The 17956-nt window shown below is 40.5% G+C and overlaps 2 protein-coding genes and 1 pseudogene across 2 annotated transcripts in view; 2 read left to right on the plus strand and 1 right to left on the minus strand.

The window, feature by feature from the left end:
• Positions 1-6462: 6462 nt before the first annotated feature.
• On the minus strand, positions 6463-7896 carry LOC147247586 (elongation factor 1-gamma-like; annotated as a pseudogene).
• Positions 7897-8523: 627 nt separating this feature from the next.
• Positions 8524-14857, plus strand: tmem72 (transmembrane protein 72). The gene is made up of 5 exons (XM_086180544.1): positions 8524-8806; positions 12742-12808; positions 13389-13460; positions 13736-13875; positions 14141-14857. Exons 1-5 carry the CDS (start codon positions 8731-8733, stop codon positions 14554-14556), a joined length of 771 nt encoding a protein of 256 aa, XP_086036670.1. The 5' UTR covers positions 8524-8730; the 3' UTR covers positions 14557-14857.
• Positions 14858-16587: 1730 nt separating this feature from the next.
• Positions 16588-17956, plus strand: part of rassf4a (Ras association domain family member 4a) — a 28511-nt gene continuing 27142 nt past the window's right edge. The window contains exon 1 of the mRNA XM_086180825.1: positions 16588-16666. The gene's annotated coding sequence lies outside the window, so the exon portion shown is untranslated. The remainder of the gene's footprint in view (positions 16667-17956) is intronic.

Consider the following 17956-nt stretch of genomic DNA (forward strand, 5'->3'; position numbering starts at 1 on the left):
CAAAGTGGAACAAGCTGGCATAGATGCAGACTTTTTCCCAACATCCAAACAAATCCAAGATGACATGTCAAACAAGAGTGGCACTTTAAAGAAAGAAGAAATTCTTTCCATGCCCTGGCCAAGAATACCAACAGGAATCCTATCATATATGTTGGAGATGGTGGTAGGAAACTACAATTATCATGACTGTTCTGAAGTCGAAAACTCATAGAAAATCTGAGATTTGAATATGACATTCAAATGCATTTAATTTTACAATTCTGACAGCAGCAACCTTTGGAAGGACACCACCATCTGGAGGATGAAGGTTTCCAGCTGTATTTTCTCATGCCTGAATTTCAGTGGCTCTAAATGAAAGCAACGCAAACCATCTGCGTGGGCATCTGATTCTAAATTCTTTAATATTACCCATGAGGATGGGTCAACAGTGGCATTCCACAGAGTGAAGCTCCCTGTGAACAGGTGACAATTATGAGGATGGGGATATCTGGTCTGTTAGGACCAGGAGCAGGCGTGGTGACCAGGGGTTGGACTGTGCAACACCTGTCTCCCACACAGGTAAGGGTCAGGCTCAGTTTAAACAGCAAATGTGTGAGGCATGTGGTACAGCATTCTTAGCTCACCATTAATACACCTGCCAAGTTTGCACCTTATTGAATATATGGCTGTAAGGAACCCCATCTGCAAGTAATCCAAGCAGCTTCTGTGTGATGGTCTCCAAAACCATCCACCAATCCCTTTTTCACCTGTCAAGTTTGAACCTCTTTGCTTGATCGATTTCAAAAGCTGCACTACTCCTTCCTAGATACCCATTAATACACCTGCAAATTTTGAATCAGAATACACGAACGGTTGTCAAGAATTTATCCCTTGTTTGAATATTGAATCCGAACCTGAATCTAAATGTCCTGTGAGTTTTCTGTAAAGATTCTCAAAATTGAGACCAGATTTTTTGGATCTGTGTTGTCCTCATGTTCCAGTCCTATAATTCATAATCATATGTAACCAATAAGACCACAAATTTGGAGAGGGATTTTATTAAAACTTAGAGTTTAAATCTTTAATATGTCATGTTGTTATTTGAGCTACTTTTTTTTAAAGAAAGGTCATCTGTGGATGACATACTGTTGTCAAAGGTATGGGAATCAGCTACCAAATGAGAGGAATGCAAGAACTCTTTCAAATTAGATTTCATTGGGATGAGGAGTCTGGCAGCAAATCTAGGTGTAGAGAAACTGAACTATTTTCTCTTTAGCTCTTTTCTTGTTTCTTTCACTTGATGTTTCCCAATTTTTAATGATGCAGTGCCATTATTGTATTCCTCCCAAATGGACTATAGAGTTATAGCTTTTGCATATAGGGATATATAGAGATAGCCTAATTCATAATACAAGATACAAGACACTTTATTGTCATTATACACGTGTTCAACGAAATGAAGGTGCACAGCCAGGGTCACCGATAAAAAAGAATAAATAGAATGAATAGCTAAAACAATGTACATCACTCATAACCAATCACTGATTCCCACAATATTAAAGCATCACACATTCACAACAATACCAAATATCCAGCCAGTGTGGTAAGCCAGTAAGAAATTGCACGTTTCAAATCCATCAGTCATTCATCCCCAACAATGCTCTTACTGTTTAACAGATTCAAAATCTTCAGGGTGTCTTCCGCCTCAGAAAATCTTTGCACCCACAAAGCTTCTCTCCAACTTCCAAGTTGGAGCTGTGGAGAAATAAGGAGCAGACTTTTATATCTGGGGTTTGGGTGTCATTACAAAGGAAAGCCATCTCTTTTATGAAATGCTTCTTCTGGTTACAATGAAATACTTCATAATCTCAGATGTTATCGAAGTGGGTGGGGTGGGCATTGATGCGTCACAGGTACACATTTAAACGGGAAAATACAATGTGTTTTGTCAAAGTCTCTGGGAATCTTTCATTGATATCCTTACTCGTTTTAGATTTACGTCTCTCTCTCAGACATGAACCCCAGTGCATATAGCAAAGCAGACAGGGATCGTGGAGAGAGCAGTGGGGCCTGTGTTTTTGCTTCTACCCCTTGATTACTTCATCTGCAAAGACTTTGCACTCTAACCACAAAAGAACTGCTCATAGTTCACACGTGTTTGATACAGAGCAAACTAAAGCTAAAAAATGTCTGAAACCCTTAGTGGCAAGGCCAAACTCTAAATGACTCACAGTCTCTTCTTTGTTCATTATCATTGTGCCAATCTGAATGTGTATGCACATGTGTGTCTCCGTCTATGTGGATATTATTTTGCTTTCTGCACAACTTGCCTCTGTCAGACGACAAGGTACAAAGCCCAGTCTTGGAAGTAATGATTAATTCGATGTACTTTGAATATAATATGCAATTTCTGTAATCGTACAATTTATTCCACAAATGATTAAAGTAATAGTCATCTTACCCACCTCAGACTTTAAAAAGACTGCACTAGATACAGACATTTTTTAATTAAGTAGCAGAAGTAATGCAGTACTTTTACTTGTAGTTGAGTAATATTTCAATAGCCTTGGTGAGAACAGTCAAGCTCTGTTTCTGCTCAAAATAGTGGCCTGGATTCAAAATATCATAATCATCTGACAGAATGTCTTTTGTCATCCACTCATTGGCTAGATGAAATCATTTTCTCCTCTGAGCAGCTTTTCAGACAACGTTTGCCAAAATCAAACCAGTTAGTTTGGCCTGTCTGGGAGGAGACGGTGCAGGATCTGGATGATGGGAAAGTGAGGAAACACGGTGCTGGGCCTTAATACTGGGCTTTCATTTTAAGTGAAAACAACGGGATGATCCAACTACACAGTTATTACAAAACCAGTGGATGACCTCAGTTGTATGTGTCGTGTTGCACACAAAACAGATGAGACTTAGATGGAAAGATGTCCGGAGAGAGCTCTGATTTAAGTCAAGTTGAAATAAAACAAAAAAAACCTTTAGTTCAGATGCTTGGTCACATTGTTAAACAATTTATGCAAAACTACAAAGAAAGTTTATTTGCATTTGTAATTGAAATCCAAGTCTTTATCTCTTCCTATAACATAATATGACGCAGACATGTACCAACCATTTTCATCCAATAATATCCTCATATTCACCTGTCAATCAAACTTTTAGCAGCAAATGTTATAAGTCTAGAAGCAAAGATACAAGCTAACAAAATGATTCATCTTCAATTGCCATTCTATTCATCCCCTCAAACCCAGTTTTCTTTAAAATTCTGTAGCAACAGGATGAGATCTCGGTATGAACAGAGGACTTCTGCAGCAACTTCATAGAGCAAAAGATGAGTTTCATCTCTCTCACACTCCCAGATGAATACTGCAATCCTTTCAGGTTTTTATCTTCTGGCTCTTCCTTGACACATGTTGTATATGCTCTCTCGTGACCGCTTCAATTAATTATCTCCTTTTGCCATTTTTCCCGTCATTTAATCTTGATTCACACAGAAATACACCACAGTACAGCGGTTTGACACCCACAGTGCTGCCCCGTCCAAAAACAGAGTTTCATTGACATTTCTAGATTATTTTTGGAATGGAATTTTGACATTGTTTGGGATATTCTTTTTTTTAATATTCATAAGAGAAGTGGCCTCTCGTGATATATGCAGAGATTAATAAACTCTCAACAGTGGTGTGTGTGTGTGTGTGTGTGTGTGTGTGTGTGTGTGTGTGTGTGTGTGTGTGTGTGTGTGTGTGTGTGTGTGTGTGTGTGTGTAAATACACTGGTATGTGAGCGTCAGGTTTGATGGATGTGAACTGGACAGTTATATGTTGTCTTAAACCAGCTCATTTGCATCCAGTGTAGACAAGAGAAGATTTTGCTCACCTCTGAGCCAAGTCACGCTCTGCCAATCAAATTAAACAAATTAAACAAATTAGCACATGCTGTTAAAAAAAAAAAACACGAGCAGATATGTTTTTGCTCCCCTACTGCGTCTGCAATTGCAGGCATAGGAAGCTTCAAGAAATCCCTATTTAAAATGAAATGATGTAAATAATCGTAATAATTTTCTTTGATAAATCATGTAATGCATTGGAAACTGCTTTTCTTGGCTTAATGCAGAGTTTTTTTGTATTTTTCCTTGAATTTGTTATAGTTTTATAAATATGAAAGGGCCAAAATGTTTTTTACTTCATCCAACATCTTTTAAAATGCAGCAGTTACTTATATTGAAACAGATTTTTAGTTTCATACTTTTTTCCTACTATATATTTTATATATTTTACTTTTTTGTTTGTTATTTTAACCTTTTGGAATAAACATAATTTGATTGATGCTTTGTGACCAACACCAGAAGTCTGACCTGATCAGTTCAACGCCCTCTACAGTGTGGGGGGTCTGAAAGCCACTAACTTGTAATGGTGACTAATGACACGAAACAGGCATTATTACTAGTCTGCTCTGTCTTCCCAAAAGCATCTCTATCTGTTACGCCACCACATATTCCTCTCCTCCTTCACATGTCTGTACTTCATCTCTCAGGGCGAGAATCCTGACCTCTCTGTAGTGATATAAATAGACTCGGTGAAAGTGGAGCTGAGAAATTAATTTGTCCTTCATTATCACAGTCATTGCAATGACACATTTTAACCACTAGGTGGGTCCCTACATTTCTAAATCAAAGAGACAGCTTGAGCGGTGTACCACTCAGACTGTGAGCACTGAGCTTTATTTCTTCACATTTTGAGAAGTCATAAACCTTAATGTATTCTGTAGAAATGAATTCAGAGAAGTTTCACAGCCCTCCCCTGGCCTCCACATAAAATAGCCTGTAGGAGGTGATTATGAAGAGACTGTCTGAGCAAAGCGATGGAGCAGAGTAATAAAGCTGTTGGTGTAATTAAGATTAGAGCTGTTTTCACTTTTTCTGACGAGCACCAGACACCCACGCTGCACGAAAGAGGCTGGATGGGGAGTTCAGAGGGAGTCATGTTCAGAGTTCAGAGCCAGTCCTGTGCCCCTGAGCACAGTAAAATGAAGTGTGTGTGTGTGTGTGTGTGTGTGTGTGTGTGTGTGTGTGTGTGTGTCAGCTGAACAGTTTCACCCCAACATGCATCGTGAAATGCTAAACCTAGTAAGTATTGTTATTGTGCATGTGTGAAAAGCAACGATGATGAGGGTGTGGAAGTGTAATGCAGGGATGATTTCATGTTGAGAGGATGTGTGAGCAAATGAGTACAAGAAGATTGTGAGAGGTCAAAGGTCAGGCTGGGTGTTATAGATGTTTCTGTATTTATACTGTAACATTAGATTTACAGACTCAGTCGATGACAATCAGTCACAATTACTGAAACTACTCCAACTTCTGGAGTTGCCTGACAATACAGCCCACAACACACTTTATGTCAACAAAGTCCCCCCTTACAATGCACAGTGTTATAAACTATGTTTTAGGAGGGTTGTTTTCCTGTCATTGTGAGGACCAGCCTTGTCAGATAAACAAACTCAAGGCTCAGTAACCAAGAGCAATACACAGTGAGAAAATCTCTTCAGGTGGGGTTTTTCTCAATTAGTTGGATAACTTGTATTGTACAGATTTCAAGGAACAACCAGAGGCTCAGCTGTTTGTAATCAGATAACTCTTAGACTCCGGCATAATGTCAGAGTCTCTTTTTTTCATCCTCTCCTCTGGAGCGACAGTTGCTGCCAGTCAGGGCATGGTGTAAACAAACAGGATGCAGAGCCGCAGACACTTGAATTTCCATTCATCCATCCATTTTCTCCCGCTTATCCTGTTAAGGGTCGCGGGGGGCTGGAGCCTATCCCAGCAGGCTTCTGGAGTGAGGCAGGATTCACCCTGGACAGGTTGCCAGTCCATCACAGGACCAACACATAGAGACAGACAACCATTCACACTCACATTCATACCTACGGTCAATTTAGAGTATCAATCAGCCTCGTCCCCTCTTGATGTCTTTGGACTGTGGGAGGAAGCTGGAGTACCAGAGAGAACCCACACAGGAACAGGGAGAACATGCAAATTCCACACAGAAGAATCCCGTGCCCGAACCGGGGCTTGAACCTGAAACCTTCTTGCTGTGAGGCAACAGTGCCAACCACTGCACCACCGTGCACCATGTCACCCCTTTTGAATTTCACTTTCACTTTTTTTGGCCATGTTATGATTTCAGTCTGACTAACACACTAAACCAATTTTTCTAACATCATGTAAACATGCACTGTGGCATAACGAAGCACATGCAGGCAGAGCCAGTAGTGATGCCACTTAAAAGTCAGTGAGGTGCCTCTCTTTATTTCACTAGGAATGTCCAGCTGGGATTAAGAATCTTTTTTCAAGGTGGTCCTGTTCAAGTTACACACAGAATACCAAAAAAATCGAATTAAGCACAATAAGTGTAAGATGCTACAAATTGAGAGCAAAGTCAACTCAGCTTTAGACATGTTGTTCGCATTGAGGAAAATGCTTTATTTGATGGGTCGCAGAACAAAAAAAGTTTTCTGAAATACTTCTTGAAGTTTCATAAGTGGGCTGAGGCTGAAAATGTAGCAGAGGCAGAGGATGTCTTCTCGGACTGGTCCAGTGTTATGGCAGAGGTGACAGATTTTACCCACATGCTTGAAGTCTCCCTTCCAAACAAAGTATATTTCACATTTGGGGTCCAGGTTGTGGCAGATATATGATTCATTGTCTCCTTTCCATTCCTCAGATAGGGTGATGGCTACATCCTGGCCTCAAGCTCCAGATTCCAGAGATGCTGCTGTTGTTCAAAGTGCCAAACAAGATGACACTGGAAAAGGGATTCTTTCAGGCTTTGTGCAGGCGCTAAGATAAGGTTGCTGTTTTTAAAGGTATTTGTACTGGCTGTACCACATGGAGTACCTCTAAAAGTGCTTCCAAATAAAGCACTTTTAAGATGTCTATTTTTAAGTACTTCCTCTTGAAAATATCCAGGAAAAATTTACTCATTGGCAGGCAGACAAAGGGATCCTCAGGCAGTAGCCAGAACAGTCTCACAGTCATACTTTTCCCCTTGAGCTATAGTTCCTTGTACACTTTCTCCATGTCCTTGTTCTCTGGTATCTTTTTTCCTCTCCCATGTCCTCCTCAGGGTCCATTTGCTTTTTTGTCTTGATCGGAAGCATTTTTTGCTGATCAAACAGAGCTATTGTCATTGTCTGGCATACTTCGACCTCCTAAAAGCTGGCCTTAAAATGAGGTAGGTCTAGGCACATCAAAAACAAGCAGGTCACATTAAAATAAGGCTGGTGAAATACAGGCTCCAGAACCTGCTTATTCAGGCCCAGCATGGAGCAGACCACAGTAATGTCAGCAACAGTGATACTCTCTCCCACCAGAAATTTTGGGGTTTTCAGATGCTGGTTTATCACTGCAAGGACCATCTCAACATCCCAATGCCTCCTAATTGTTGAACTGTGTGATTCCCCGTGTGGAATCGTTCTATTCCTATTCCTTGAAATAGATAAATATATAATCTAAAAATCTAATATGTGGATATTCAACTCCTCCATAATTTCAGCTAGGGAATATTTTGAATTTCCACGCTTTCCCTCTATAAAACAAAACAAAATTAAATGAAAAATATCATCTCTATAATCACTCTGGTGAGACTCTTGAATGAGTGCACAATCAGCACAAGGCAGTTGGCTGACTGGTTCCAATGAAAGAGAAAATCTGGATTATTCCACAAAATGTAAGCATGACAGTTTGTAAATATACATTTTCAGCTAGTTTAGATGTTGTTTGTAGCTGGTGGCTATGGGGGACCATTAGTTTCAAACTAATTATATGCTGCATTCCTTACAACTCAGAACTGGGAACTTCCAGGTTGAAAATTCCAACTTCCGACCTCCAAACACTCCAGGTTCTTCCTGGTGCATGTAATAAAAAAGGAACCGATTTGTTTGCGGCAAGTGGTAAGAAAACATGAGAACTGAAGCCTTCTCGCCTATGTTCACCAAACAAGGACAGAATATAGACGCAGAGGTTTTTGACATTGGACTGAGATCGATCTGATTATCAGGGAGGTTTTGTAATGTCACACAACCCTTGAACCTGCCTGTCAAACCAGGGGCACAATCAAGTCTGTGAGACTTTCAATACCATCCAGTGTCTGGATGCAATATGGACAGTGACATGACACTGACATTGCTCCATTTGTCATAACATGTCTGGCATTAATTGAACAGCTGATACACCCTCATTTATGTCTCTACAATGTAAATGCCACAACTAACCTGAATTCTGAGCCGGAAACATGTTGAACTGGTACAAATACACAAGTGTGTCTTTGTTGGAAACTTTAAGGAGATTTACGTAGCTTACTTTGGCCCCTACCAGGAGGTTAGTCAGAGTCAGGAGTGTATTTGTGTGTGTGTGTGTGTGTGTGTGTGTGTGTGTGTGTGTGTGTGTGTGTGCATGAGAGAGAGAGAGAGAGAGAGAGAGAGCAAGAGCAAGAGCAAGAGAGTGAGAGACTGATTAGCAACAGGGACATTGAGTCACATACCTTTCTGAGGTGAACTCTCAACATTTTCACATCATGGCACTCAGTCATTACTTGACTGTTTTTTCCACACATCAATCCTGACAATCACTGATGTGCCCAGAAGGTTACTTTAGTTGCTACTTAATCAACAACTATTTCATAGAGCATCCAAGAAGAGGGAGTGATACATTTGTCAAAGGTGAAGGTGACGGAAAAAATATTTGCAGTCATGGCAGTCTTGGAGAAAGTTTGGTGGATTGTGGTTGAGATTGCCTGCAGGATACTTGGTGTTTCTACTGCAACAGGTAAGATTAAAAACAAAAACAAAAAAGGAACTTTTTGTATAAAGTTTAATTTTTTGAATACAAAAAAAAATTCTGGGACATGATATCAAACATAAAATACATGTAGTAATAGAAGTTGTAGAAAAGACTTGTTAGATCAGTGTTGCAACATGTTTAAAGCTGTGATGTGATTCCCTTCTGACACAGCTCATCCACAAACAAGGCCGCCACTCAAATGGAATCTTTTTTTAGATTTCAGAACTTCCGTTGATGTCTCCCTGAATAATGTTTTAAAAAAAGGAACTATCCTGTTTAAAATAATACTTTAGAAAAAGTAAAATAACATCTGGCATCTGCACTTTAATGAAATATTCAGAATCTGTGACTATGCAATCATTCTCCATTTCAGAATTTTGAAGTTGAGCTGAAATGGAGAAATGTTTTTTTTTAGTTTTGATCCCTCATATTGTAAAACTTTTTAAACAACAACCAATCCCCCCCCCCAAAAAAAGTATTTTCATTTTAAGAAAAGGGAGGCTTTATTTTCATTGTACATATGACAGATTTTTTTCCTCTGCATCTGACATATCCTCTACAGAGCACTGACCACATCTACCAGTGCCTTGGTCAGGAGCACTGACCACAGAATCCTTAACCTAACATACAGGGCTGGGAGAAACTGGGAGAAAGAGGAAACCCACACAGACATAGGGGGAACATGCAGACTCCACACAGAAAGGAGATTGGATAGCTAGAACTCAAACCCTGGTCCCTAATATCATGACAGCCACCTGTCAAACAATCTTTACCTTTCAGCAGTATGTCTTGTCTGCATGGGCTAGGCTACATAAGCTTCCTCCAAAAAAATGATTTGGCTCATGCCTTCACGGACACGCGGGCTCAAATGTATTCATGCTGAGGGATGTGTGATGCGTGACATCAGACATGCCTTGGACACCACCATTTTTCAGAAGTCCAATCAGAAATTTCATTTCTGTTTCAGTCAGAAATGTGTGAAAATACAGCAATTACACACTTTTTAAACATTGTTTCAGCTGGACTTTAAATATTGCGAGCAATTTGGTTTTTAGCCTTGGTAAAGTCCATTCTCAGTGCAATTGAGGCTTCATGTTTCCACGTTACATTAGTTGAATACTGGTCCAGGATTGTCCTCCAACTACTATTAATGTCGCATCATGACTCAGATTTAATGTGAACTCAGATTTAACATCTTCCTCGAGTAAATGAATATACATCAAATTAACAGGAATAAATATAGGCTTTAAGAGGAATGGAACTTTAAGTGTTCAGTTGTTATTCTGACACACCAAACAATCCCTCGCTGATGTATACTGTAACCTTACCATTTTCTTCCTCCTATTGTATCCCATCACATGGTCAGGTTGTATGCAGTTGTCTCAGTAATGTGACATGATCTTGAGGGCGACTAGTTCGAGAGTTGCCGCCTGCTTCAAAAAGTATGGGAGCCTCTCCTCTGAAATACAGACACTATTCACTAACCGACATGTGCCTCACATCACATCAAAAGTAATTTTCTGTCCCACTGGGTTAACAAGCTGATGTGATCACAAGCTTTCACACCTTTATGAGCTTCCTGTGCATTTTTCTTGATCTACATTTATGGTGTCTGTGTGTCTGCCTGTGTCCCAACATCTGCCACTGTGTGTGTTCTAGACAGACGGACATGTGAGGCGCAAATATGCAAATATCCAGCTCGTCTATATACAGTGTTATAATTCATTTTACACTCTATAGACTACCAGAAACTATTTAGCGACCCTCCCCTGATTCCCGCTAGTGCTGATCCTATCTCTTGATCTCGGCTAAGCCAGCCATACAAACTGCTTCCATGTGTGTTGTGGTGATCATCACTTCACCACACTCTCATACCGCCAAGGAAAAAGACTTTGTTGTGAAAACATGACATTTCTGTCATTTCATTTATCTTTCTCTACAACATGGTGGTTTTCAGTTTATGTATCTTCCAATGTATTTAAACAAACATTATGCGACTATTTTTCCATGAAAAAAGATTTCAAAAGCACTTAGATGGTACACTGACTTCTGACTAGAAAGTAATAATCAGTGCTACCATGTTTTCTCAACCCTAACCAGACGTTAAATATGCCTAAGCCTAACCAAACCTCAAGCATACTGATCACACATCTTCAAAACATTCCCATTTTAGATTTATTTTGGCAAAAACTTTTACAATGACCTCAGATGTTATGATGGGAAGTAAAGATACACATCCAATACTGATGCAGCAGGGGTACTGAGAGTCTGTAGTATAGCACAACACAGTCATCTAGCATTTGATGAGTTGAGAACAAAACTATGTTGCCTGTAAGCATAATACAGCCAGAATCAAGTGATTAAAGGAATTTTTTTCTCAGCAACCCTGAAATTACAGTCAATCCTCCCCAGCAGATTGAGCATATACTATATGAGTGGTGAAAACATCCACGATTTAAAGGACATACGGCATCTAGTGACCCGAGTAATTATGATCACAGGTGCTCCTGCACGGGATCTTTCTGTGTGGAGTCTCCATGTTCTCCCCGTGTCTCTGTGGGTTCTCTCCAGGTACTCTGGATTCCTCCCATAGTCCAAAGACATCAAGAGGGGACGAGGCTGATTGATACTCTAAATTGACTGTAGGTGTGACTGTGAGTGTGAATGGTTGTCTGTCTGTCTATATGTGCTGGCCCTGTGATGGACTGGTGAGCTGTCCAGGGTGAACCCCGCCTTACGCCCGAAAGCTGCTGGGGTAGGCTCCAGCCCCCCCGCAACCCTTATCAGGATAAGCGGAAGAAAATGAATGGATGGATGGATGGATGGATGGATGGATAATCCATATGAGGAAATGGGGGGAGTGATTGATAAGCAGCTACTCTGCTGTTCTGAGTCTGTTTTGACAGTTTCTTTGGTTTTTTGCTGTTTCATGGCTGTTTTGACAGATATGTGTATTGATAGGTGGATAAATAAGTAAATACCATACAGGCGCAACAGGAGGTGGCTGTTGACTTTGAGTCTCCAGTGGTGTGTTGTCTGCCCATTGTCATCAAAACAGTGCTCATTTGACACGAACCAAACTTTTTTCCGAGGTCTGAATGTTTTTCTGACTAAACTTAACAACACTTGCATCAGAGGTTTATAGCGACTGACAATATACAGTCTATCTGTCTGGGTTGGGGGACTTGTTGTGTAACTACACAACAACCATTTGTAATCATTTGTAGCAGCAGCCCCATGTTATGTGATAAAAGTGCACATTTGAGAGCATCCAAGTCCAAGTCCAGTCCAAGACTGACATGATTTTAACACACTTATGATCAACATTTGTCAGAATTTGTCTGTATTTTAAAAAATTATTCAAATTTTTTTTGTATTTGAACTCGTGATAAATAAAAGTTGCTGCATTTATAATTTTGTTGAACATAATTAAATTCCAGAACCTTTTTCTGTCTGTCAGTATCATGCTAGAAATGTTGTGGAACAGAATCTCAGCACATTATTTCCAACAACTAGGCCATTTAGCTGTTGGACTGTCACTATAAATTCTAGAACCTTTTTGTTCATTATGAAGCAATGTATTTTGGGAGCTAACAAGTACTTTTGAGTATTTGTAATTTAGTTGATTACTTTGTAGTGGGTGTACTTTTATCCTTATTTTATTTACTACTTGTGCCTCAATGTACAATCTACAATATACTGTATTCGACTCACATCACTCTTCACTATTACATTTACAAAAATGTGAAATTATTCACTCTTACTTGCAGTGGAAGCTTTAGGCAGTTAGTCTCGGCTGCATCTGTGGTTTGAACCGAATAAGCAAATCCTGTACTGAGTGTGACATCTGGTGGACAAAACCTGTAACACCCAGAATGGAATTCAAGCTACTTTTGCATTTCTTTCTTCCTTCCTTTTAGTACTGTGTGCGGTGGGAGTGGAAACCCTACAAATAGGAGAGTTCAACAGCCTTGGCATCTACCTTCTGTAAGTGCTTAAGACTTTCAGCTGATGTGAAATATTCTAACTGTGCCAAAGAAGCCATGGCTCCAAGATTAAATGGTAGGACTTTAATATGGCAAAGAAATGTGTGACCTTTAATAAAACACGAGAAAACTGCCTTCATATATGCTGTTATATACATATGTGTACTTGCAGGGATGTTAGGAAACTATCAGGAGATGACCTGAGGTACAGAGAAAGGCGACTTCTCTGCATCTTCTCAAATTTTTTTGTGGCTCCCAGCCAAACTCCCACAAAGCCACTGGAAAGTTTCTCCCAGTGGAGGGCTGCAATTGAGTGTTTATTCTATCTGCATACCCAAGTTCAGATGCATGTTAGCAGAGGGCCATTTTTCTGATTCACTAGAGGATAAGATGGTTATCAGACTTTGCATAGGGGCATTTACCTCCGCCTCACACCCACGCCTTTGGCTTTTTTTCTAAAAATTTGAATATATGCAGAACCAGGTATGTCTCCCATATTTAGAACTGTAGTTTACATACTTTAATTATTTAGTCACAAGGTTTGGGTGATTGCCATGTAGTTAAATGTTTTCTCCCACCAGAGTGTCTTCTTTTGGCATCATGATGTTTGAACTGGCTTATTTCCTGGACGCTGTCCTGGTCATGTGTCTGCCGTGAGTACACAGTTCTCAGTATTTAACATAAATGCAACATTAGGAAACCACATACACTGGATAATTGTCAGAGACCCTATTTAGGTGTCACTTTGTCAGGTCAAAGCAGGTGCAGAGGTCTTAATCCAAAAATGTACTCTCTATTTTCCATTATGTCTGCCTGCAATATCAGCATTCATTCATTTTTCCTTCCAGTAGTACATCACTGCTCTATGTTTGCCGGATGATTGCAGGAGCCAGTTTTGGTGCTTCTCCTCTCTCATCTCTCTCTGTAGCTTTCCTCCAGACTGGCAGCTGTTCATGCTGTGGGGGAAGATGGCACGCATTGGCGGCTTCCATAAGTTCCTCTACTACTCCATCATGTCTGTGGTCTGTTTCTTGCACCCTGTGTTGGTGTGGCACGCAATCATCCCAGGTAAATAAATACCTTTCTCCTCCAATTTTCATTAAAATCCCTCCATTCGTTTTTTAGATCAAAATGAGAGAAAACGAACTCACAAACTGGTGGTCATATTGCCACTTTGGAAGAGGAAATAAGATTAACTGTTTCTGTTCCTGACAGTGAGGCAGCATACACATATATCAGCTTCATTTTCTTCTACCCCTGCATGGTGCTAATTGTCAGAATATGTCATATGAACAAGGTCCGTTGAAATATGGTATTATCTTCTTCATTACAGGAACAATGCTCCTGATAACTGCTCTGTTCAACTTCATACTGAGCAAGAAGACAAAGACCAGATCCCCCAAAAGACCACAGGAGAGCCACAGCGACCAAGGCCTGACCACAGTGTGTGTGACCGAGAGAGCAGTTTCAGACGACTCTTTCTCATTCTTCCACATGGTAACAGGAAGGAGAGGGGTGGGACCTACAGCTTCCATAACCAGGGACTGCTGCCATAGTGAGAGAGGAGAGAGCGTCCAAGCCATGCTGGAGCTGGAGCAGACATCAGAACCGAAAGAAAGGAGGTGGAAGGAGAGGATATGCTTCAGAGGGAGGGAGGAGCCTGCGGAGAGAGAGATGCAGGAGATAGGAGCGTGCTGTGAGCCAGAGCCAGACACAACCTCAGACACTGCACCTATGATCACCGGCTAAGTGTCCCTCTGCGATCACTGAGCTCCTCACAATGGAAACACAATTCATGCGTTCATACTGAGTGCAAGCTGGTGCTACACTGTGGCAGAATTTTAGCTTAGAATTAACAGTCAAAATATGACTTTAAAGTAATTTGTGATGAGATACTATGTATTTATATGACCACAAGAACCAAAATATGAATTTTTATTTGATGTTTCTTGGATATGTGTTTTTTACTTTAAAACGCCATTCTTTTCTCATGAAAATCGGGATTGGATTTGAGCTTCAAATGTACAGATTCAGAGACATTAAAGCATTTGGACCAATATTTACGCATGGGTGGTCTTTGTTTGTAAAGCCTGCACTGATTTAAAGGAACACGCAATTCAATCCTGTTAGTGTAGCATACATTATTCATAGGTACATAAATTAGATCAGCTGTTTCAGTCATTCAACATCAGACAGAAATATGTGACAGCAGAGAAGCTGGCAGATGCATTGGTTAACCATTTTCAAGACTCCTCATTGTGTGTTTGTCATGTGTGAGCTGTGACCATGGCGACGGAGCTCTGGAAGGAGCACTGATGTTATTATGATAATGAGAAAAACATTGGATCACCCTCTCCAACACAAATGTCTCACCAAAACTAATATTCATTGCAAAAACTAAATGTATTCATGCATTCATAAAAATGTTGATCATATTAATGAGGGGATCGACACAATGACGAAAAAAAATGAACATTGATGAACACTTCACGTGTTTCTTTTGTTTTATCACACTATCCACACAGACCATCCTCTTTTGTTCAGGTAAAAAATCAATACGTTTTTGTTATGTCAAAGCACACACACTCACACACACATTTACACGCTGTACACTCCAGCTCTTTGTTCACTCAACTGTCAGTATGTACCTGTAAGAGGAGCACTTCTGCAGCATCAAAGCTGTGGCAAGAATCAATAAGAATAGAGAACCTAATTCATTTGGAAGTGCATTACTGTGACCGGGGACCAGACAGCAGACACTTGCAGCGTAAATACCCTGAAGGTCACTTCCCCCAACAGCAACATGGTGTCAGACACTCTTTAACCCTTTCGTTTTTCTAAATTCACCAAAGCTGTGACATGTGAGTCAAGTCAGGGGGGATGAGATGGTGTTTTACAGAGAAAACAGGGAGCCTTTGTCCGGAGCTCATGGATGCCGTCACTGGCCCACAGTCAGGGCCACATTCACACTCGTCAATTAGCAGCTGAGTGACCCATAAAAGAGGAGAGGAAACTTATGTCAGTATTTCCAGTTCACTTCCCAAAAAAATGTTGCCACATTTGATATGAGCTGTTGAGGGAAGTTATTCAGCTGCTGGAACAACTCACTTCCTCTGAATATATTCAGTCATAAATTCCCTTCAGAGAGAGAGGGAGAGAGAGAGAGAGAGAGAGAGAGAGAGAGAGAGAGAGAGAGAGAGAGAGAGAGAGAGAGAGCAGGAGACTTCCTTCAGTTGGGGTTCCCACCCTAGGATGGTTTAGATGGCAGATCCAGGTTCAAAAACAGGAAGGGGAAAAATAAATCTTAACAGGTCACAGTAACCTCCTCCTTTACTCCTCAGATGGAAAAAACAGGAGAGGTGCTCTTGTGCAAATGGAATTGGACTGTCTGTGGTGGCATCTGAGAGGACAGAAAATAAGGAGATTCTGATTAATTTGAGAAGAAATCGTTCAGTCTAATTGATTTGCTGGTGAAAAATCAAATTACTTTTTGAAATTTTACTCTGATTATTGATTAGAACAATATAAATAGCAAACAGAATTCAATTTGCTGGTCTCCAGGGCTGTTTTCCCCTTATTTGCATAATAAAGACCAGTATTTAAAACAGTTGTGACTGATGAGTGGCAAAACGCCCCGAGGAACCTTGATAAAGAGGAGAGAAATATGCAGCCCTGACTCTGTCCGCCCCGCCCATCTTGAATGCTAATTGGCTGAGGCTTATCAGCGCGGACTCTGATTGGATCATCATGCTGCCATTTTAATCGTCCAGCTCTGAATGCCGCACGGCCAAGAGGCGTGAAGACAGAGAGAGATAAGCGGGATAAAACGCTGGTGGATGTACGGAAGAACACTGATGTGGTAAGACCCAAACCGATAATAATTTATAACACGATATTTAACAGGAAAAAAAACAACACGGAACCAATAATTATAACATTATTGCTTTATTTAAACCCAGAAACAGCAGCGTGCCTTCATAACAACAGATGTTATTAAGTTGGATGCAGGATTGTGAGTAAATTCAGGTTTGTGTATGTGGGAATATGAAAGAAATGGTGGTTGATATGAAAAACTTCCCTTTTGTTTGCTCTCATCTCGTCTCATTCATTCATATTACTCGTTCATGCTGTAGAGGAGGAATTTGTCTCAGACAAGTGGTTTACTGATAAATAAATAACGTCTCTCTCCAGTCATTCTATGTCTCGGCTCGGACTTTTGTTGCCAGGCTTCGTTTCAGTGCGCTTTATTTGGAGCTCCCCTGGATATTTTACGCATGGGAATTAAGGGCTTGTCTTCGGGCGCATCTGCCAGTGAGGGTGCGATAATTGGATGCTGCTCTCGCGATGATTGACCCAATTAGCAGACCTGCTATGAAGGTTTCTTTGTCCACCGAGAGAAGAGAAGAGAAGAGAAGAGAAGAGAAGAGAAGAGAAGAGAGGAGACATAATTTAGTTTATTCTTGAAGCATTAGAGTGACCCCCTAATCTTCACCCTTTGGTCTTTCTCCTGTGTAGCCGTAGCTGAATTATTCATAATAATGGTGACAGACTGCAATCTTTTAAGTTATGGAATATTTATACATCCATTATTATGTATAAATATGGATGAGAGATTGACTGACTGGCCATCCCATCATTATGCACAGATGTTAGATAGTTTCCCTGGATGACATCAGAGGTCATAAAGTGGCAGGGGGCAATTCCTAGCTGGAGTAACAGGCTGTAATTTTTCTGTTGATGAATGGGACGTCTTCTACAGATAGGGATTTTTATGGTAGTTCTCCGGCTGCTTGAGGATAAGAAGGGGAACAGCAGTAAAATGTAGATGTTGTGTCTCCATTTTTTTTAGCTGAACTTGCACCTCACTCCAGATCTCACTTCCTACTCAGACAGTGGTGTGGTCAATGCCAGGAAGTCTGTTTCCTGGTTTTTGTGGCAGCTATCTCTGCTTATGCAAGCATTTTGGTTTTTTTGTTGTTGTTGTTTTTTTGGTTGTTTTTTTCAAGATGACTTCTGTTTCAGCTGCAGGATATACAAATCACTGCTTCCTTCCTGTGCCCTGTTTGTTTGGGACAGATGTACCATATTTTGGCATGAAGAACTTGGATACACACTTGGATTGGAATTGAATAGAAACATGACTTAAAAA

Source organism: Aulostomus chinensis, chromosome 16, assembly GCF_037954235.1.
Source record: "Aulostomus chinensis isolate RoL2024-O1b breed Wild chromosome 16, RoL_Achi_v1.0, whole genome shotgun sequence".
Classification (NCBI taxonomy): domain Eukaryota; kingdom Metazoa; phylum Chordata; class Actinopteri; order Syngnathiformes; family Aulostomidae; genus Aulostomus; species Aulostomus chinensis.